Raw genomic sequence first — 22,955 nt, forward strand, 5'->3', positions numbered from 1 at the left:
CCTATTGGTAGTGCCAAGGTGACTTTTTAAAGGGTAACATTCATGGTTGCGCTTCGAGGCCCCCAAGCCCTTCCCCTGAAAATAACTTCACACTGACACATAATTTTAGGGTAACTGACTCCTGCCTCTCTGGCTGGAAGTCTGAAAAGGTAAACACCAAACGAGAGAGCAATATTGATGAAGATCAACGAAGCTCACCCCGGGGTTCCTGTGGTCCTAGCATGGCCCTAGCCCCTCAAGCAGACTTCAGATGAGATCCAGGACCCCCAGATTCCTTTACCGGAATACCCTTATTCATGGAGGGGCAGGTGATGGCCGCACCTCCCCTCCCACACACTTCAATAAGCCAATGCCTAACCGCCAAACCTTACAAAGTTGTGACGATTGCTAAGGGGGTAGGCGAAAACCAAGTGGCTACATCCAATCTGCCAAATGAAAAAAATTTCTACCCATCCCCTGCTACAAAGCAGGCAACCCAATCCAAAGCAAGGCCAAAGCAAGATCACCTAAAATTTGGGAGGGAGGGCAGGTGTTTGGCAACACGCTGCAAGTACTCCTAGTTACGCCACACCACTGCTTTTATAGGCCCCAGGAATCACGCCAACTGACCCAATTGGCCCAAACAACCTGGCACGATCCTGGGGTCCAACTCTCCCAGTGGGGGTGCCTTAGGGGTCCGCGCGCAACCAGGACCCTCATTAAGGAGGATCCCATATATCAGGTGACATCAATGTCAATACCTAAATGGCACTCCGATATTCAGGGTCAGGATGTCTCTACTACAGAATTTTTCAAGTACAAATGTGGGTCATTACCTTAATATCCTGCTTGCAATGATGGACTATTTGGGTGTTTGTCTCATCCAGCAAAAATATACTTATCTTATACTCAGAACATATTCCACACCTTTCACAATTCCACTCCTATGCAATTTTATTCAGAAGCAAGCCCAACAGATTTTAATAGCATTTGCTTCCTGGTGACTGTACATATGATTGTTGCAGCCTCAATGAGTGTGACTTAACAAATGCAATAAACTGTGATATACCCTAATGTAAATTAAAGCACTTAGTTTGCATAGTAAGTTCATTTGACAAAGTAAACCAATAAGATAACTGAAGGGAGAAATCAGTTTCACAAAAAACTGTAAGCATATTCATTATTCATTAATCATTTATATTAAATTACTTAAATCGCTCTAATAATCAAGGTTTTTTTAAGCTTGTATGATAATTTTTTTTTGCAGTGCACCCAATTTATTTATCACTAGACTCACAAATCAATTAGGCATTTCAATTAATGTCCATCCCATTAACTCCACAGCCCTAGTTCAGTCTTTACTTGCAAGAATTACTGCAGTTAATTTAGCATGTTTAAGGTGACTTACACCTTAACGCGGTGGCGTTGTGGGTTAAACCACAGAACCTAAGACTTGCTAATCAGAAGGTTTGGCGGTTCAAATCCCCGTGACCGGGTGAGCTCCCGTTGCTCGGTCCCTGCTCCTGCCAACCAAGCAGTTCGAAAGCACAAAGTGCAAGTAGATAAATAGGTACCGCTCTGGCGGGAAGGTAAACAGCGTTTCTGTGCGCTGCTCTGGTTCGCCAGAAGCTTAGTCACTTAGTCATGCTGGCCACATGACCCAGAAGCTGTACGCCGGCTCCCTTGGCCAATAAAGCGAGATGAGCGCCACAACCGCAGAGTTGGCCACGACTGGATCTAATGGTCACCTTTTAAGGTGACTTACAACATGAAAAAATACATAACTACAACACAGCAAAAGTAGTCATAAACAATAATTAAAAATTAAAAAATACACACAGCAAATCAAACAATTTCCACGTAAATCATGTGATACAAAATAAAGATATAAACATTAATATCAATAAAAGCAACAACACACATCCTCAACAAAAACCCATAAGCAATTCCCCAGCCCAAGAGTCCATTCAACAGCCTCAGCTTTTGTAGCTGGAGTCAGTCTTGGCCCTGCCCTTCCAGGCCTGGTGGAAAAGGGCCTTCAAAGCAGGGGGCAGGTCTTCCAGGACCACAATCAAGATGGTCTCTGGCTCTGTATGGTGTCCCCTTCCGGTATACCCATTAAGTGTAGAAGAACATTGAAATGGAGAACACTTCCTGTTTGGGTAGATAATGATTTCCAGGATAACTCTGGGAGCACTTTGATTTTTCCAGAGATCTTTCCAAGGGCTACACTTTAAGACTTGTGTAGCTGCTCCATAAGTGAACCCTTATGGAGGAAATAATCTATTCTTTGTTTTATTATTTAAAGTATTTTTAGCCTGCTCTTCAACAGGGAGAAGGGGTTCCCAAAGTGTCTTACAACAATCAGTATGAAGGCCAGAAGTCCAAGGAGTTGTATCATGTAAATGACCTAACTGAAAGGGACTACTGCATATCAGAGGCAGCCCTACACAATAAATTAGGTTAACATAAATTAGGTTAACATAACATAACATACAGCACTTGGTTCCAAGTGACCCACATTAGACCTTTCATGAGCTCTGTACTGTCCAAGAGGTAAGGCGTTCATTCCCAAACCCCATTTGAATACATGTGCTTGCAAACCCCAGGGCAGCTGAAAGGCTCAGAGTAGCAGTTATACAAACTGCTTATTGATATCTTTGTAGTATCCTCAGAAGGCTTGAGAGGAGCGTGGGAGGGAGATACAGTGGACACTCGGGTTGCGAATGTGATCCGTGCAGGATGCACGTCTGCAACCCGCAGCGTCCGCAACCCGCAGCAGTGCGCCTGCGCACGCGTGTGTTGCGATTTGGCGCTTCTGCGCATGCACAAAGCACAATTTAGCGCTTCTGCGCATGCACAACCACTGAAACCTGGAAGTAATCCTTTCCGGTACTTCCGGGGTTTGGCAGTCCGTAACCTGAAAAAACGCAACCTGAAGTGTCTGTAATCTGACAGTATGACTGTATAGGGATACAAATAGATAAATCCACTTGGTCCTGCCCCTTTATTAAGACAATTTCCACCAAAATACAGGAAGCCTCCTTTAGGTTTTTCCTAGGCTAGCATCAGACCCCTGTTTGGCTGCTACATATTCTGAAAGATGTTGGCAAGCCTGTGCTCACAATGACACTTTCATTCATATGTGGTGGGAATGTGAAAAATTACCTACAGTCTATATTCACGGACCATTCTACAGAAACAAACCTATCTCTAACCAAAGACCCAGAATTATCTCTCTTGGCCATCAAAAGTGATATAAATCCCACCCTTGTACACAAGGAGCTGCTAGCTCTCCTGCTAGCTGCAGCCAGCCTTGACATCCCCAAAGATTCAAAGTCTGCATTAGGACCCTCTAGGGATGGAGGGCTTGAAAGGGTGTGGGGTGTTGCCTTGCCTAAGCATTTGACCTCTCATAGGAGGATACTAAGAGGAGTTATGAAATGAGACCATTTTGTAGTAGATGGGCACAGCTCGGCTGGGCAGTTTAGTAATGTATTTCTTTCGCAGCTCACTGAACAGAGGTAAACAGGGCTGAGCTTTTGCCCACTCATATCATCTGTTCCACTTCTTTTCACTGAGTGTGCTTTTCTTTCCAATAAAGCAACCAATACAATTTATGGCTACCCGGCCATTTCATCTATTATTGCTAGTTAACAGCCTAGCATGGATCCTAAGATCAGTTAATGTACATTCCCAACAGGAAAGTCTTTCCTGCCTTCCCCTGCAGCCAACTGTGCAATTATAATTGTGGGCAATTATCCCCTCCACGAGGAGGAGAATTCTGCAACACTCCAGAGTAGCTTCTCAGGAGCACAGATGTCTTCAGTGAGAAGGGAGACAAACTAGGAAAACCAAATAGCATGGAATAACTTTAGAGTGATGCCTTCTCTGTGTGGATTGTCATAGGATGAGTTAGCAGTGAACATTCCTCACACACTTAAAGACTATGGATTAATGGTGGAACATTTGCTTCACATGCTAAAACTTCCAGGCTGATTCCCATGTGTCTCTTCAGAGGAGATGCTATGAATGCCTTTCACTCTGGAAGGTGTCATTGGTGAAGGCTCTTTAAACAGGTTAGAAAACAGATTATTTTTTAATTTAAAAATGGGCATTCTAGATGGATTTGGACTTCACATCTGAATTACAGGAAAAGCAGAAGAGGGATTGAAGCCTTGTTTGTGGAAATTGCCTTCCAAGGGAATTAGGTTTCTTGTGCTTTTTCATTACAGGAAGTGATCAGGAACTTGGTGAAGAGATATATTGCAGCAATGATAAGAAATTCAAAAACCAATGAAGGATTAACCGAAGAAAACTTTAAGGTAATGATACGATATTGTCGTTCCCCACTTAGTGTATTATGGCAGGCGCAACATAAAAATTGTTTGACACTGTAAATATCTGCAGCATGTTCCTATGCATATCAACTCAGGTGTTAAGTCCCACTGAGTTAAATTAGACTTGCTCCTAGATTATCGGGTATTGTCACTTAAATGTCTTCCATTTTTTATTATATTTGTTAGGTGGGTTTCTCACAGCAGGACCCAAACTGACTCCTCAGCTAAGAAAATCCAATGAAAAGATTAAAAAAACAGATGAACGGGGGGGGGGGGAGATTAGGATTTACCAGTCCTATCCCTTTAAAAGAGGCCTCAATGGCACCCTTCAAAATAAGAACCAAAAATCTGTGTAAAGAAAAAAGTATTTGCCTGGGGAGATAAATCCCTGGGTATAGGAGGAATAGGGAACCTGATGGGAACAGGCAGCACATTAGCAGGCTCTTAGGAACATAGGAAGCTGACTCCCACCCAGTCAGATCATTGGTTTATCCAGCTCAGACTGCCAGCAGTTCTCCAGTGTTTCAGTCTCACCAGGCATCTTTGGGATGCAATGCATGCTCTCTGCCACCACATCACAGCCCTTCTTCCTAGTACCTTTCAGGGCTGGCTCCAATATTGCCATAGGCTTGTGTATGCTTTACCACCTACTGGAGCCAAGCGGTGGCTATGGGGAGGAGGCAAGGAAGGCCCTATGAAAATGTTAAGTGCTGATCATGGTCCGTGTGCATGTGTATGTGTTCTTCTCAATGTTAATCTCCTCCCATCAGCTCACAACCTGTGAAAAATCAAATGGTTTGGGGATACTAAGTTTGCAGATACCATCTCACAAGAAGGTTTGTTTTATGCAATGTAGAAACTGGGCATTTAGTGTGGTGGTACCTACCCTTTGGAACTCTCTCCCATTACACATCAGACAGGTGCTGTTTCTTATTATCTTTTTGGTGCCACCATTTTCCACAAGCCTTTTTCAGTTGAGATTTTTATCCAGTCTGTTTCTAAAATTGTGAGACATCTTTGCTGGTCCCAGGTACTCTATCCTTCCCAGCAAGATTTGTGCATGAAAGACAAAGGCAGTGCATGGTTAATGTTTATATGAAGGGGCTAAATCATATTGCAGATTTTCTTTTCCTCAACAAAAACTGCTGAACTTCTGTTCCTGATTCTAAATAATGAAAAATATTTGTTTGCAATTCTTGTACACAGTGATGTGGAAAAATTCATTTGCATAACTTTGAACTTTGCATAGCTTCTCTCAGGAGAGTTCAAACTCTCTCTCTTCCCCCACCCCCGTGACAGATAAATCTTTAGAGTTTAACTCATTTTTTCCCTTCGCTTTCTCTCACCCTAGGAATTAAAGCAGGATATCTCTAGTTTCCGGTATGAAGTCCTTGACCTCTTAGGCAACCGAAAACCCCAGCGGAGAAGCTATTCCACCAGCAGCACAGAAGTCTCCCAGAAGGATGACACTAATGAGGACACTGCTGGAGAAACATCCAAAGCGAAGAGCGTTCCTTTTGGCACAGCCAACAAGAAGAAAGATTTCAACGTGTCGGCTCTGATTAAGACTATGTCTGGGTTCGAAATGGTCAGCGAGAAGCCCAAAAGCAATGGGATCAACAAGCGCTCCTTCATCCGCAATGGGAACAGGGTCCAAAGGCTCTCTAGCTCCAAGAAAGAGTCCTTCAAGCGACTGGGCCTCCTTTTTTCCAAGATGAATGGCCACCTCCCAGAGCCAAACTCAGAGCCCATGTACACCATCTCCGATGGGGTCATCCAGCCACATCTCATGTGGCAAGACATTAAGTATTCTCAGATGGCTAAAGAGCGAGACGAGAACTGCTCCAAGAGTGAAATTAACCTCAATGAGGTGGACTACAGTAGGAACGTCAGACATACGGGACAGAGTCAGTGCCCTGCGGTTTGTTCCAGTTCCCTTCACTGTGCTTCCAGCATCTGCACCTCTAATTCCAAACTCATAGACTCCTCTGAGGACGTTTTTGACTCATGGGGAGATGCCTGTGATTTGTTTAGGAACCAATGGAAAGATGGACAGGAGGAACAGGTTACCACTCGCCTATAAGTACAGCTATTCAGTAACCTGCTGCAGAACATAACTATTACTAGAAACTGTTTGCTATCACAGATTATTCATAGTTAGGAGGTCTCCTCCCCCCCCCTTGCCCCGCCATTTTGTCTCTACTGATGAGTGCAGAATTCATATTGTTTTAGCCGCATTCTTAATTCAAATGGCCCAATCCTTTGAATAACACACAAAAATCTATATAATACATTCTAAGGTTGCTTCATACAGGTTCCTTTCTTTCTTCTCCTGCAATCTCTTTAGGATTTATATATTTTTGTTACAGAACACTGGAGAACCTCTCAAGCATTTGCTTCTTTTCCAACCTCACCTTGGTTAGTGTAGCTCTGCTTTGTGCCATTTTACATTCCATTTTTTTCTGGCCGTTTACTGCTCACTAGGATCAGCAGATGCTCAGTGACTTAGTTGGAAGTCAAGAACCAGACTGAGACTACAGGCAAGGCTAAGGGTTCAAATATATAATGAGCTTTTTGCTTTCAAGCAATACAACTTCCCATGATTTCAACTCAACTGTATGTCTTTTATTAAGGTTGCATATTGTTTTCTTATTGTAAATTATTACCACAATGAGTTAAAGCTGAGTTCTGGAACTTACTTGCTGTTTTCATGCATCAAATGTTTTTCAAAATATTCTGTTTTCTCATCCCTCCGTGTGCACCCCTCCATCCAGATATAGTAGTATGCCATTGCAATTGTCCCAGGGAAATAGCAACACCCCCCCCCGACACAAATGGTATTCAGCATATTTGACATCCAAACTCATGTCTATATTTTACATAACAATGGGGTTAGTGTGGATTTAAGCAAATATACTTCATTCACACATCCTAAAACAACATGTGAACCAAACCACAGCCATCCTTTGAATTTTTTGAAATCTCCAACCAAATAATGTGTACAGAATGCATATACTAGGGGAAAGTGTGCATATAAATGCATATATTAGTGAAAACACTACACCAAAATGCATTATGTTTGTGGAAATTGCTTGCAAAAATACGTGTATTGGGAAAACTTGCATACAAAAATGTGTATTAGGAGAAATATGCACTAAAATGCTGAAAATTTTTAAAACTTAAGAAACTGATGTGGAAATGTGAATAACTGAACTTTAGATTGAGGGAAAAATGAGAAACTAAAACTGAGAGCTTATCCCATCCCTAAGTTGACACACCAGCATTTTTAGGCAATGAGCTAATCAGTGCATCCAGAGCAGAGGACCTCTTGCAAGTGATTATTGTTAGTCATTTTATACAAAACAAAAAAAAAATGTTTCAAAGTGACTTAACACCAAAATAAAATACACACAATTTAAAAACAAAGCACAATATCAAATTCCTAAAATGCTCATCCATGAGTACAATAAGGACAAATCCTGCCCTTCCCCACTGAAAAAAAAGCAAGGCAAGCCAAACTTAACCAATAGAAGTCTGAGCAAATGAAAATGTCTTAGCCTCGTGCCTAAAAACTAACAATAATGGCACCAGGCACATTCCCCTTGGGACAGCATTCCACAAGAGTTGAGGGCACCACCGGAAAAGCTTGTTATTGTGTCATCAGCTTCTGTACCTCCCTTGGATGAGACCCATGGAGAAGGGATTGACAGTACAGTTTTGCCACAATTTGTCAGGTGTTATAGGAAACATCATATTCCTGTGTTCTGATTGCATAGCCCTGGATTATAATATTTGAGCCTGGGTTGAGTACTGCTGTTAACCACCTCACCCCTAGATAAAAGGCTTTGGTGGGGAGGAGAGTACAAACCTAGCACTTTTGCAGCTTCTGCTGTGACTTATAAAAATTGAATTGTCAGCAGATGACATAGTGGTCCCTATCCAGAGAATTCACACATAAAGAGTTTTGTGCATACATATATGGGAAACAGAGAGAACCCCGTAGTCCTCCCAAGCAGGGCTGGAGCACCTTGATTATCAGAGGTCATTATATTCTCCTTCCAGCAATCCCAGGGCTATATTTTGCCACCCAAATTGATCTACTTCATGAGATCATACCTGTAAAACAAAGTGTCTGCCATGTAGTACTGACCGTTTCACAGTTAAGGAGCACATGTGTTCAGGCCCAAAAATAAATAGAGAACTTTAAAGCAAGGATTCTCTGTTTCATACGAACTGAAAACTCACCCCATTCATAACTGTGAGCGAACATCTTACCTTTTCTGGGTTAACACTTGATAAGGCTTCTGAGTGGGGCTATTGGGAGTTGAACTCCAAAACTTCTGGAAGGCACCAGGTTAGTGAAGCCTGTGATGGAAACGAAGTTCAGTGTTATTCAGAATCAATTCCCTACCCACATTGTTGAGCAACTCTATATAGTGGCCTTCCAGTCCCAGAGATCTGCCTTTCCTGAAAGTTGCATGGCAAGCATGCCTATATTGCTCTCGTTGAGTAGGTTTGCCAAAGTCTTTCAGATGACTGCTCCATTTTGAACCATTCATTGCATTGATCAGATTCTGTGCTGGCTTGTATTCCTTGCTATATTGATTCTAGAACAGCATTTCCATTCCTGGATATTTAAGGTACTTGTTCTGGCACAGTAGCTTACCCTTTCCGAACACTGCTATTCACAACAATATTCAGCTGACGCACCTACAACATGGGTAAAGTTATTGCCATGCATCCTTCTCCAGTTCTGCAAGCTGTGAGAAGCTCCAGGGCTAATACCTCAGGGTTTAGTTTCCTTTGGACGAAAGCACACTTGAGGCTTCAGGTGCCTTTGTAATATTTGCTTTATTTACAAATATGTAAGCAGAATATAGTGAAAGCAAACAGCCCCCTATGAGCAGCTGCAAATCCTGCATCAGATCCCCAGAGGACAAATTGTTCAGCCCTATAAAGCTGCATCTCCCAGTTGCTGCTAGAAATGCTCAGATTTCTATTTCTCCCTCTATCCAATTTAAATTGCCAACTGGATTTTGTCCTCTTTCTGTTATTCTCACACCCTCCTGCAAGCAGAAGCCACCCCTGTAGGTAAATTAACCATTGAGGAAAGAAAAAACATTCAAGGTATGACACAAGCCTAGGCTACACCCAACACACACACTTCAGCCCATTGACTGCTGCTTCCAGCAGTGGGGAAACTCACCATGCAATATTCATATATTCACACATTTTGCATTACTAAATATGACTGAGGGATGAGGCACCATGGAACTGGAGGGATCTGCAGCTTCCTGTAGCAACCAAAATGCAGAGTTCTGAGTAATACAATTTCAATAGCCATGGTAAGAATGACACCAAATGTTTCAAATATCCATTTTAGTATTGCATCCCAGAATTTATCATTAGCAAACACTCTTTAATGGGATTACAGTGTTGTCTGCAACAATTTCTGAGACTAGCTTGATAACAAGATCAAACAGGTCCAGTGTTCAACTTCACTGCAGGTATGTGGCTTTTCTTTTCTTTTTACATTCTTCAGGGAGTAGGTCTAGTAGAATAGGTTACAACAATCTTGCATTACTTTTGCATTAACAGGCGTATTTAGAGTTGTCTGCATTACCATTTTCCATTTTCAAAAAACCTACCAGTTTTTAAAATAGGGATGCCCCATTTAATAACAACAGCAGCAGCAACAACAATAACTTTATTATTTGTACCCCACCCATCTGACTGGACTGCCCCAGCCAACCGGGGCGGCTTCCAATGTATATAAAAACATAGTAAAATGTTAAAGATTCAAAAAAATCCTATACAGGGCTGCCTTCAGGTGTCTTCTAAAGGTTGTATACCTACTTATCTCCTTGGCTCAGGATTCACATAACTCTATACCCTCCAACATTTCTCCAATGAAAACAGGGACATCCTAAGGAAAAGTGGGACATTCTGGAATCAAATCAGAAACCAGGACGACTTCTCTAAATTAGGGATGTCCCTGGAAAATAGGGACATTTGGAAGGTCTGCAGTCAGTGTAGGCAATACTAAGCTAGATGGACCACCTGTCTGACTCAGGATTAGGCAGCTTCCTATGTTCCTATGTTGATGAGCATCTGGGGGCTGTTAGAACTGCAGATGAACAGCTGGAGCAGAGAAGTGGAAGGTACACTCTCTTTCTAAAAATGGCAAGAGATCAAATTACAAGAGCACTATTCAAACTAGTCCATCTCATCTAGATTGTCCACCTGTCATGTATGGTCTGGTCTGGATTCAGACCAGGCCCACGTCTCCCAGCCCACCAATATAACTGTTCCTATGGTAGGCATTTTCACACAAAAACATAATCTGGTGGGATACAATGGTTAATTTCCTGCTTAGTCCAATTAATAGATAGCTACATCCTTAAACTCTGTGTATTTATTACAAAATATACCAAACTGTACACAACATCTTTCAAGCTAGAATTTGGACTAGGAACATGGAATATTACTTAAAACCAAGTCAAATCTGTCAGGGATAATACTGTCTACACTGATAGCAGTTCCCCATGGTTTCCAGACAGACCTGCTTGGTGATATTAGGGAACTGAAACTGGCACCAAGTTTCCCCCCACAGAGCATGCACTGTACCCTTCAGCGACAAACCTTCCCATGATACAGTTTATTTGAAGGTATCTCAAAATCTCTTACTTCCTGAAGGCCAAAACCATCTCTTCTTACTGTTCTGTTGTGAACAGCCCTGTGATCTTTGAATGAAGGGCAATATACAGTGGTGCCCCGCAAGACGAATGCCTCGCAAGACGAAAAACTCGCTAGACGAAAGAGTTTTCCGTTTTTTGAGTGGTTCCGCAAGACGAATTTCCCTATGGGCTTGCTTCGCAAGACGAAACGTCTTGCGAGTTCTTGCGAGTTTGTTTCCTTTTTCTTAAAGCCGCTAAGCCGTTAATAGCCTCTAAGCCGCTAATAGCCATGCTTCGCAAGACGAAAAAACCGCAAGACAAAGAGACTCGCGGAACGGATTAATTTCGTCTTGCGAGGCAGCACTGTACAAAATTGAATTATTAATAATAATAATAATAATACCCAAGGAAGAAAAAAATCACCTCCAAAGCAACTGTGTAAGAGTGAATGCATAACATTTGACCTTTCAGGTCACCTGGTGCTGGCTGGGTCCCAAGAGCTTTACCTGGCAAGCTAACAATGCATTATATGGGTAGATGAATCTTGCAGCAGTCAGAACTAGTTGTGGATAAATTCCAAGGCATCTGAATTATTAAGCACCTCACTTCTCAACAAGAACATCATGCAAAGCCGAACCAGCCGAGAGGCTCAGAATGCTGTTGCTCCTAGATGTCAAATGAAGCATCTTGATTTTTTGGTCCAGGAGCCTTGCTCAAGTATCTGTAAAATCTAGAACAACTCTCTCCACTCCCCCCGACACACATTCTAATTTTTGCAGCAACCCACTGCAAAGTTATATTTAAACAAATGAATTAGTGGGCTCAGTTTAGTGTGTAACAAGAAACTAGAACAATTTTTCATGTCTTTCATTAATTCCATGTTTTCAATAATTAATTTCATTTAATTAATTTCATGTTTTTCATTAATTCCAGAAATTAATAAATGCTGTAGTCTAACAGCAAACTTCATGCTCAAGTTTTAAATAGACCATGCACTCTGCTGGGATGTGAGGAACATTCACTGTCAGATCTTACTCATCTACTAGGTAGAAGGCAGCAGAAACTGGCTGTAGAGCTCAGTTCTTAAGGAATCATCTACAGCTGCTAAGTACTGAAGATGCTATCTATCGTTTATTAAATTTCTATACCCCCCTTCATCTGAGGATCACAGGGTGGTTTACAATATAAAAACACAAAAATACATATCATTTTTTAAAAAATAGGCTGGTAGAGGAATTTTGGCCATTTTGATTTTGACAAAGGAGGAGCCACTTCCTGGGCAGGTTTGAATGACGGACAGACACCATAGCAGAAACAAGAGGTTGTGTTTACATAAGGACTTAAGGAGGGGGTTGGGCAAGGGATGTAAGGGTAACTTCCTCAGGGAGGTAACAGGCCAGATGTAGAAAAGCCTGTGTGTAATCAGATCTGGGACATGCTTAGGAATTTGGGAGAGGATATGGTCAGTTTCATCAGCAACCTAACTCTGTGTTGAGAAATGCATTGGTACTTATGAGGATGGAGGAAGCAGTACAAATAGCACAAATAGCCCTCCCCTCCCACACAACCAGTTCCTTTGATTCCAACAGCTTCCCCAGCAGCATCCATTGGGACCCACACTGAGGAGCAGTGAGAGTTTCACAGGACCTTCAAAATCTTTTTGTTTTGGTTGTTTTGGTTTGTTGGTTTGTTTTAGTTGTTTTGGGTGCTCCAGGGGTTGTGGCTTTGGGGAGTCCTGATCTCTTGTGGAGACCCACAAAGCGGACTCCCATTGGGAAACCAGTTACTGTAACCCAATAATTAATCAATATTGGAGCATCTGTAAATGTTTTGAATCCAGCTTGGGTAAACAAAGGAACAACAGTCAACCTAAAAGGGTAGAGTGGTGAGTTTCATGGATATTCTTAGCCTAACCTACTTCCCATGGACTGCAAGAAGATCAAACCTATCCATTCTTAAGGAAATCAGCCCTGAGTGTTCACTGGAAGGACAGATCGTAAAGCTGAGGCTCCAATACTTTGGCCACCTCATGAGAAGAGAAGACTCCCTGGAAAAGACCCTGATGTTAGGAAAGATGGAGGGCACAAGGAGAAGGGGACGACAGAGGACGAGATGGTTGGGCAGTGTTCTCGAAGCTACGAACACGAGTTTGATCAAACAGCGGGAGGCGGTGGAAGACAGTGGCATGCTCTGGTCCTTGGGCTCACGAAGAGTCGGACACAACTAAACGACTAAACAACAACAACAATCTACTTCATGGGGTTGTTGTGAGGCAGGGAAATGGGCAGAGAGAGCCATGTACACAACATTTACCTGCTTGGAGGAATGGTGAGATTTAAATGAAATAAATGCATACTTTAGCTTAATTGTAAACTCTAAAACCAAGGCATTGTCCTGGCACAGAACTGAAGGAAAGGCCACCTTGGCCTCTGCCACTGGCCTGATGACTATATACAGACCACTGGAAAGCTGTTTCTGGGAATAATATAACAGCAAATGAAAAGACAAAATGGCCCCATCCATTGCCCAAAGGGGAAGCTGCAGGGAGCTTGCTTTCCCACTCGCTGCCAAAAAAGAACAATGTGCTCTCAACAACCACCTGGCCTGGGTCTGCAGACCTAGTTTAAAATCTAGAGACAAATGAATGAAAACACCACATAGGCATGTGTCCTGCAAACCCACAGACATCTAAATTCTTCAGGCGAAGTTGAATTAAGGCAATTCTGTCCAGTATCTTATCCAGAACAGTGAATTACAGCTATAAATACAGCTCAACTGTATATTCAAACTTGTCCCAGTAACTATAAAACAAAGCTGACACCAGAGTCTTGCTGCCACTTCTGTTACTCTGAAGCTTCCTAAAATAGGAAGGACTTAGGTTTTTCTGCACCCCTGCTAGGGATGGGGAGAAATGACCGTAGATTCAGTTTGCATTTAAAGGCAAGCCTATGTAATAAACACACAAACAGGAACACAGCTATCCTTCAAAATTTGCACTCCAAATCTTGTACTTTTCTCCATCCAAGTACAGTGGTACCTCAGGTTAAGTACTTAATTCGTTCTAGAGGTCCGTTCTTAACCTGAAACTGTTCTTAACCTGAAGCACCACTTTCGCTAATGGGGCCTCCTGCTGCTGCCGCGCCACCGGAGCACGATTTCTGTTCTCATCCTGAAGCAAAGTTCTTAATCCAATGTACTATTTCTGGGTTAGTGGAGTCTGTAACCTGAAGCGTATGTAACCTGAGGTACCACTGTAATGTGTACAAAAATATGTATCCAGCAAGTCTGCAACTTATGTGCATTTAACTTGTGTACATTCAAGCTTTGGCAAATTAAAAAGGGGGAAAGACTTCCAGGGGTGTGTGGGAAGACTTTGACAACCCCACTCACCATTGCACCCAATGTGTTTTTGACCAAATGCAATGTTGGCTTTACATGAAATTCCTGGAACGCGACCCCTGCATAACTGTACTAGGGCAAAGTAAGAAAATGCATCTTAGTAAACATGCAAAAATGCATTATATTGGGAATAATGGGCTTTGCAAATAATGTATTTTACACAAAACTGCATTCACAGATATGTGCATTAGGCTAAAATAGCAGTAAGATGCTGATGAATCTTCATGGGATTTAAAAAAATATTATCAAACTGATGTGGAAATGCGGAGACCTGAACTTATGTTTGGGAAAATAAAACCAAAGGTGACAGATTTGCCCATCTCTCACCTGCTCTTTCACCATCCAGAAAATCCAGGTGGAATTTCTCTTCCAGGCTCCTTCACTCAATGAGAGACAGCCAGACTAATTTTGTTTTGTTTTTTTTAAAAAAAAATTGCTGCTTATTAGTGCACTTTAATCCCCAACCATTAGTGAAGTAATTCTTCCTCGCAATATATAGACTTTCCCATCCTCTATATAAAAAATTATTATGTCAAATGAAACATAAAAAAGAAACACAGGAATGCTTGGCAACCGGAAATTTCTTCTTTTACGGATAACTAGTTGCACCATGTAAAAGGGACGTGGGTGGCACTGTGGGTTAAACCACAGAGCCTAGGACTTGCCAATTGGAAGGTCGGCGGTTCGAATCACTGCGACGGGGTGAGCTCCCGTTCCTCGGTCCCTGCTCCTGCCAACCTAGCAGTTCAAAAGCACGTCAAAGTGCAAATAGATAAATAGGTACCGCTCCGGCTGGAAAGTAAACGGCATTTCCGTGCGTTGCTCTGGTTCGCCAGAAGCTTCTTAGTCATGCTGGCCACATGACCTGGAAGCTGTATGCCAGCTCCCTCGGCCAATAAAGCGAGATGAGCGCCGCAACCCCAGAGTCGGTCACGACTCGACCTAATGGTCAGGGGTCCCTGTACCTTTACCTTTAGTTGCGCCATGTGGTGCCCTGGATCTGACCTCATGGAATGGCATGGCATTCATGGTGCAAATGCAATAGCTGTGGTACAAAAATAGGGTTCTGGGGTTCTTCGAAAAAACTAGACTATGTGCAGGAACTTACGATTCTGACAAGGATCCTGCACCCAGGAGAGAGAGAGGCAGGGGAGAGATAGTCAACATATAACACTGAATAGTATTTCTCAAGCCCTTTTGTTTTGTAAAAGAAGCAGATAATTAAGAAAAGTATTGGAAAACTATCTACTTTGTCACCAGAAATACAAACTGATTAAATAGCTTTTCGTTGATTAATTGCCTAACTTTTAAAAGTAAAACGTTCATGAAGATGCCAAAGAGAAATGTGGTCTATTATCAATTAACAAAAACTACAAACCAGTGTTAGAGATAGACTTCAATTTATTTTTTTTACATCCTCTAAACAGCCTGAAAAAGACATGCAGACTCTACTCCCAACTCCCCCTCATTAAAAATCGCCTGATGGATAAGCTAAATTTGGTGAATTTATCTGATTCAATCTTGCAGCCGCATGCACAATGTATTGTAATTTGCATAGCTGATAAACATCAGTAATCATGGTAGTTAACATTCCTGCCAAAATGTGTATTTGCAGAATGACTCACGGTAGAATCTAAGCAAGGCACTGGCTTTATTATTATGATTATTAGGCAAAGCCACAAAATTAGATTGTTTTTAGTAATGGCAAAGTACATAGCTAATACCCAGTCTAGTCACCCCAATGATTTAATGGCTCTATGGGCTTTAAGGTGTGCCAACATTTCCCTTAACATACATTAAGAGATATTTCTTTGGGTCAACTGCTGCCCAGTTGCATGGATGTTTCTCCCAAAGATTTTCTTGTTTTCTTTGTCTCTCCCCACACCCCACACCCCGGCTATTACTCTTGATAGATAAAGCTGTTTTCTCCTCCCAAAGGGGAAAAATATGGATAGTCTTAGAAATCAGAAACTAGCAAGAATCATAACTGGATAATACAAGTGGGTCTCTAATCCAAAGTAATTACTCCTCATAATTAGAAAAGTCTGACTGCTCCATTGTCTGTATGGTAAAGGTAAAGGTAGAGGGACCCCTGACCAATTAGGTCCAGTCGTGTCCGACTCTGGGGTTGCGGCGCTCATCTTGCTTTATTGGCCGAGGGAGCCGGCGTACAGCTTCCAGGTCATGTGGCCAGCATGACTAAGCCACTTCTGGCGAACTGATTACCAGGTTTATCACTGGTCTTAGTGCTCCCAAGAGCAGCAATGCAGAATCTCAGGTTCTTCTGTCCAGTGCTGGGGGTGTGGGTGTGGATGTCTCTCCACAGGTCACCTTCCCTCATTATCCCAGTCCCAGTGCTTTTGTCCCAGCTTGAACTGTGATCATGCCCCTTTGCTTGCCAAGAGTGAGAGACAGAGACAATACCAGTGACTACTGCATGGCTGGAATGTAGCCTACTGTAGAAATGGGCACGCTGATTGCTCTACCCACCTTTGCCTCTAGCCCTGCCCACCACTGGCATGCAGCCCTTGCACCTAGATCTTGTTCTAGAGTAATAACACTCCTCAGTTTACTAGGGCTTAGCTGTGCCAAGACAATGAGAAACATACACCCTATACTCTACCTTGCTTAAACTAGTTATTCTACCCATTGAGAAGAGTCTTTCTAAGAGTCTTTGGTGGAGAACCAAAGCTCTGAGCACTTTTGCATGCATTGAGTAAGGGAATGTGCTGTGTCAAGAAAACCACTTCCCCCTACCTTTAGTGGGAGCCCAGGGTGCAGATGGACCAAATGGATGGAAAGTGCCCGTTGGATGGAGCGACGGCACCTTGCCAACATCACAGGATCTGAGCAGTTCTGGCGATAGCGCTTTGAAGGTCAAGGCAAGAAAAACAAGTTTTAGATAGATATGTGATTGCAGGCTAACTCAATTCAACAGCTACCGAAACTTTGCGAGTGAGTTCTGTTCCATATTATAGATTTGCACACCATTTGGCCAGGGAAAGTCAATACAGTGGTACCTCGGGATGCGAACGGGATCCATTCCAGAGCCCCATCCGCATCCTGAACGCAACGTAAGCCGTGATGGCACGTCTGCGCGTGCACGGGTCGCGTTTTGCCGCTTCTGCACATGCGCGTGATGACATTTTTGAGCGTCTGCGCATGTGCGAGTGGCGAAACCCAGAAGTAACACATTCTGTTACTTCCAGCTTGCCATGGAGCGCAACTTGAACGCGCTCAACCCGAAGCACATTCAACCCGAGGTATAGCTGTACCTCATTGCTCTCCTGTTGGTTTAGGACCACATGAGAAGTTCCCTCAATCGCACAATGTGAAACAAGCCACGGAGGCAACAAGCAGGGTGCATACACATGAGAAACATGAAGGCTACATCAGAGGCCAAGAAGCAAGTCAGCGGCTGATGTCCAAGAACAAATCAAAGCAAGACTGATGAAACTTGTTGCTTATATTTCTTATTAATTTATGTCACTACTTTCTAATGTTGTTTCATGATTATAAGGTAATGTTGTTTGTTTAGTAGGATATATTTTATGCACAGAAACTATTTTTTATAGCATTACTGGCAATAAAATTAAAATTCTTGGGTTTTCTGAGAGCAGTTTATGTGCTTTTTAATCAAACGTAGATTTACCAAGCCAAATGTTGTCCAATCACATAAATACTAGCAGATTTGAATTCCTCACACCCCAAACCACATTTTTAAGACCCCTCACTGAAGAAATTTGCAAAAATTTAAGTTTCACTGCCTAGAATGGCATGCCCTACCCCAGAAAGGTTTGCTTGGCCCTTCAGCCAAACCATCTAACAAGAGTTGACATTTGCCCAAGCCCCTTTACCAGAACTGTCTTCTGAATTGACCTGGAATCAAAATGTGATTTTTAGGAGGAAAATGGTGCAGAAATTGAAATTAAAACTGAAGTGATTTTTTTTTAAAAAAGCACTTACTTAAAGGCCTAAATTGTAGAAGAACTGCACAACTTTAGGGTCTGAAGAGGATGCAGTGATTAGATATCCCCCCAAGTACATGAATGAACAAACAACTGTTTCAGAGATCCAGTGAGGTGCAATGGTTAGAGTGTCAGATTAAAAATCCTACTCAGCCTTGAAGTTTGCTAGGTGACCCTGGGCCAGTTACATACTCTCTTTCAGCCTGGGATCCTAACACGATTATATGACCCTACATGTGAACAAGCAGGAGGCTTTCCTTAAAAAAATTAAAGTGAAAATAAAGATGGACCAGTACTTGTGGTCACTTTATTAACCTAATAAACTCAATGTCCCCCACACTCTGTCCTACATTTAAAAAAAAAAAGATTCTCTCACTCCTTGATAAGGAGTTAGATAAGATAGAGGGAAATAGCTATACACAGAAATGCTCTCCCAATCATCCTCACACACCCCACCAGCAGCAAAGTGAGGGGCTGTGTAGAAAGCGATTAGGCAGCAATAATTTCACTAGGTAATTGTTTTGCTTTTACAAGAAGGGGAAGGCAATTAAGAAACTTATCTGAGGACTTAATGGGAAAATGCACAGGGAAGAAAAGTAGGATGACCCAAATGTATAAATTAACCCGAAGATGGAGAATTAAAAGGAATCTCAGATAGTTCTGGGCCAGCAATTTGGAAACTGCTATATTGGGCATAATCTGGTACAAAATGTATAACTCAATTAAGGAGATTTTCTGTGGCTTGCCTTTAGGAAAGCTGGAGACAAACTATGGCTACCACTGGTATATAACTCTAGCAAGATTAAATAAGGTATTTAACACTGATGGAAGAACTCAGCATCAATAACTTGTCACAGATTTAAATGTTCTCTCTTCAATAGTGATGCCATCATTTCAGTCTTGCTGGGTTCAAGGGATTTGCTTCATTTGTTTGTTAGATTTTTATACTGAACTCTTGGGAAGATAATCATCAAGGTCAAAATACTATTCAAAATCTTTTTATAGCCACATAGGTTATTCTTTGGTTAGCTCTGGAGGTCTGTATCAATAGCAACTAGAAAAATGGCTTAGTAAAGTACTGGATTACACAGAAACTGACAAGCTGAAAAGTTAGAAGGCATAGATTTGGGATCTTGGATTGGAAAGAAATGAATTTTTACAAGGTGTGAAAACAATGTGTGATAACCAGTGTTAATCATACTCAGAGACTCACTGAAATAAAAAAATGTGACTCAATTCAATGGGTCTACTCAAGAGTATCATCTAGTTCAATATGCCCAATAAGCAGAGAATCTCCGTGATGAAGGCAATCAATAAACTGTTTGGATTGCTGACTGCTTGTGCCCAACATATCCGAAGCAACCAAATTCACTCATTTTCCTTGAACTCACTGTTTTTCCTATCAGAAATCAATCTCTGCCCTGGATCCAGAAATTAAGCTCTGGTAATCTGTGGTTTCCTTGAGGAAATATTCTCCACTCAGCAGAAAAAAACCATTGGTGAATTAAACCACTATAAACTTGAAATTTATCTGAATAATGGGATGTGTGAACCAATATAGGTGCATTGATAAACAGAGATAGATGGGAAGCCTTATTCTTAATGTGCTCCCCATTTCTAAGGGGCAAGAAGTCCCAGGGAACACTGGAAATTCATGGTGTATAATACACATTTTGTTTACAAACACAGGAGCAGAGCGTATGAGAAGCACATCTGCACATCTTCAGCAGGCTGCCATTTCATAACAACTGCATCCAATTCCCAGGGACAGCCCTTACCCCCTGCAATTGTTTAACCTTTAGCCAAATCCCATATTCAAACCAGCAAAACCGACTTCACAGAGGAAGGCAGCCGCTGCTTTCCACCTTCTTTATTTAGTGAGTTCATGGGAAAAGGAAGAACCTAACAAGGAGAGGGAAGCAGATCCTGTTCATGGGTGGATTCATGCTCTCCAGCCCATGCTACTTTTCCCAAAATGCCATTCTGTCTTGATCTCTCATTAATCTGCAAATTCAAATTCTCCTTACAGACGCTTGCATTTAACTGTACATACTTTTTTAAAAATGCATACTTTTCTCCCAAAATATCCACTTTTAAACGTATTTAGTGCTTTTCCAACTGCACTGGCTCCCGGTGGAGTACAGGGTCAGATTTAAGGTGCTTCTTTTGACCTTTAAAGCCCTTCACGGCCTAGGACCCTTGTACCTACGGGACCGCCTCTCCCGGTATGCCCCACGGAGAGCCTCAAGGTCCATAAATAGCAACACCCTAGTGGTCCCGGGCCCTAAGGAAGTTAGATTAGCCTCAACCAGAGCCAGGGCCTTTTCAACACTGGCTCCGGCCTGGTGGAACGCTCTGCCTCATGAGACCAGGGCCCTGCGGGATTTGATTTCTTTCCGCAGGGCCTGTAAGACAGAGTTGTTCTGCCTGGCCTTTGGCTTGGAGCCAATTTGATTCCCTCCCCCTCTTTCTTCTTTCTTTTTTCTTTTTCCTTTCTCCTCCTGTGATGAGGCTGCGTTTTAATATTTTAATGTTTCAATATTTTAATGTATTTTAATCTTGTTTTTAAGTTGTATTCACTCAACTTGTTTTTATTATTGCTTGTTAGCCGCCCTGAGCCCGGCCTTGGCTGGGGAGGGCAGGGTATAAATAAAAATTATTATTATTATTATTATTATTATTATTATTATTATTATTATTATTATTTTAATACATTTGAATACTCGGGAAGTGCCAAGGCTGGCAGACAACTAAGTTGGAATCCACACTAGAAAACGTAGATCGGTTTTTACTGGAACTCACAAGTAACAAGTTCTTGAAGCGCTTCAAGGGGTTATTAATTTGTTTGGCTTTGCTTTATTATATATTCTGTGTTTTCAATTTTGTATTTTTATGTGGAAGTCTGATCTCTGGCTACACTGTACAGATCTAGCCTCATGTTTTGATGTTGTGAACGGCCCTGTGGTCTTCGAATGAAGGATGGTATACAAATTTAGTAAGTAAAATTAAAATAAATACTTCCCCCACCCAAAATTGTCTCCATCTACCACCACCCCTCCACAAATAGTTTCTTACCCTTGGGCAGGTCACATGCATTTGGGTGGCAGGAGTGCAGAGGAACAATAACTCCCTCTCTGTACCCAGCAACACAATCAGATTGAACAGAAGGTGGGTGGTACTGGGAAGGCACAGGAAAAATTATGTATATTTAAAAAGAAATGCATCAACTCAGTTTGATAAAGCATACAAATCCATAAAACAGATCCTAACCCATATGCACAGAATATCCTTTCAAAGCCCTAAACAGTTTAGGCTACCTGAAGGATGGCTTACACCACTGACCCCGCTTGTGATCTGAAGTCAACATCTGAGGTCCTGCTTGGGTGCTCACTGGAAACATCAGCTGGTAAGTACATGAAGCTGTGTTGGCCCTGCATTGTGCAACTCTTTCCCAATTAGAATCCACTTGTCATAGAATCCACTGTCATTAGGGCAGGCCTTTATTTAAGGAGAGAAGAGGAGCTTTGATAGTGCCTTTTCTTAAGTGGGCTTAGGTGATCTAATTAGGTTACTCCCATGCATCTATTTGTCTGTATCCACTCAGTGCTTCACATTCTGCCAGGTATTGTATTATTTTTACCAGGTCTTTTTTCAGCAAGAACTCAGTTCCGGTACCTCTCAGGTGGGCACCATTACTAAGAGAACAATGGAGGCATTCATGGTGAGTTCCAGTGCCTCTTTTTCTAGAAAACAGCAATGATTTTTACTTGGTCTTTCACTGGTAAGCGTATAAATCCCAAGAGGTCACGGTTCAAAAAGCAAGGAGGTCGGCATAGTTTTTGACATATGTGCAGGAAAAGAACTTATTTGAAAATGCGGGAACGAACCTCGCCACTGCAGAGTCAGTTTTCACTGGAAACAAAAAACCTTGATGGAAAATGTGGCAGAGAAATGACTGACAAAGGAACTCCTCAATTCACAGCCGTTTTGCCTACTTGCAACCATTTCTCCTGAAAATGCTTATTTGAAACTTGCCAGAAACAAAAACATCACTACAGCACCATCCAGTGGCTAAAAATATGCACACACACAAAATGATGGGCAAGAACCACAAAGCAGAGGGGATGTGCTGTAGTCAAGATTTCTTACATCCAGTGCTTTTTTTTCTGGGGGGGATGCAAGGGTACGCATACCCCTAAACATTTTATGAATCTAAGTTTGGCCTCATTGAGAGGCAGTATTTCAATATGAGTAGGAAAATGAGAGTACCCCCTAAACATATTTTTAGATAAAAAAGCACTGCTTACATCTGTTCCTATAACAGTAGCAGTAAGTACCATCACCATACACAATAATGCGAGGGAATCATGGTTTGGATATACAGTGGTACCTTGGTTCTCGAAGGATTTGGCTCCCTAACAAATCAGCTCCCAAATGCTGCAAACCCGGAAGTGTTCCAGTTTGCAAACGTTTTTTAGAAGCTGAACATCCGACACGGCTTCTGCTTTACTACAGGAGCTTCCTGCAGCCAATCAGAAGCCGCAGCTTGGTTTTCAAACCGTTTTGGGAGTCAAACGGACTCCCAGAAAGGA

General features: G+C 42.1%; 1 protein-coding gene and 1 long non-coding RNA gene across 11 annotated transcripts in view; one reads left to right on the forward strand and one right to left on the reverse strand.

Moving 5' to 3' along the window:
* Positions 1 to 8,588, forward strand: part of TRPC5 (transient receptor potential cation channel subfamily C member 5) — a 182,996-nt gene extending 174,408 nt beyond the window's left edge. For all 7 annotated transcript variants that reach the window (XM_081179302.1, XM_081179303.1, XM_081179305.1 and 4 more), the window contains 2 exons: positions 4,215 to 4,304; positions 5,671 to 8,588. In XM_081179302.1, the coding sequence (XP_081035428.1) occupies positions 4,215 to 4,304; positions 5,671 to 6,402 (822 nt within the window). In that variant the 3' untranslated portion in view covers positions 6,403 to 8,588. The remainder of the gene's footprint in view (positions 1 to 4,214; positions 4,305 to 5,670) is intronic.
* On the reverse strand, positions 916 to 21,653 carry LOC308578811. 4 transcript variants are annotated; one of them, XR_014004126.1, is made up of 5 exons: positions 21,439 to 21,653; positions 17,153 to 17,263; positions 8,595 to 8,684; positions 5,206 to 5,354; positions 916 to 2,133 (listed from the first exon to the last, which is right to left on the reverse strand). It is a non-coding gene; the product is annotated as an uncharacterized lncRNA (long non-coding RNA). The 4 variants fall into 4 exon arrangements; XR_014004127.1 differs by lacking the exon at positions 21,439 to 21,653 and adding an exon at positions 20,435 to 21,055; XR_014004128.1 differs by lacking the exon at positions 21,439 to 21,653 and adding an exon at positions 20,142 to 20,408.
* Between the last annotated feature and the right edge of the window lie 1,302 nt (positions 21,654 to 22,955).

The sequence above is a fragment of the Podarcis bocagei genome (assembly GCF_964188305.1).
Source record: "Podarcis bocagei genome assembly, chromosome: Z".
Lineage (NCBI taxonomy): Eukaryota > Metazoa > Chordata > Lepidosauria > Squamata > Lacertidae > Podarcis > Podarcis bocagei.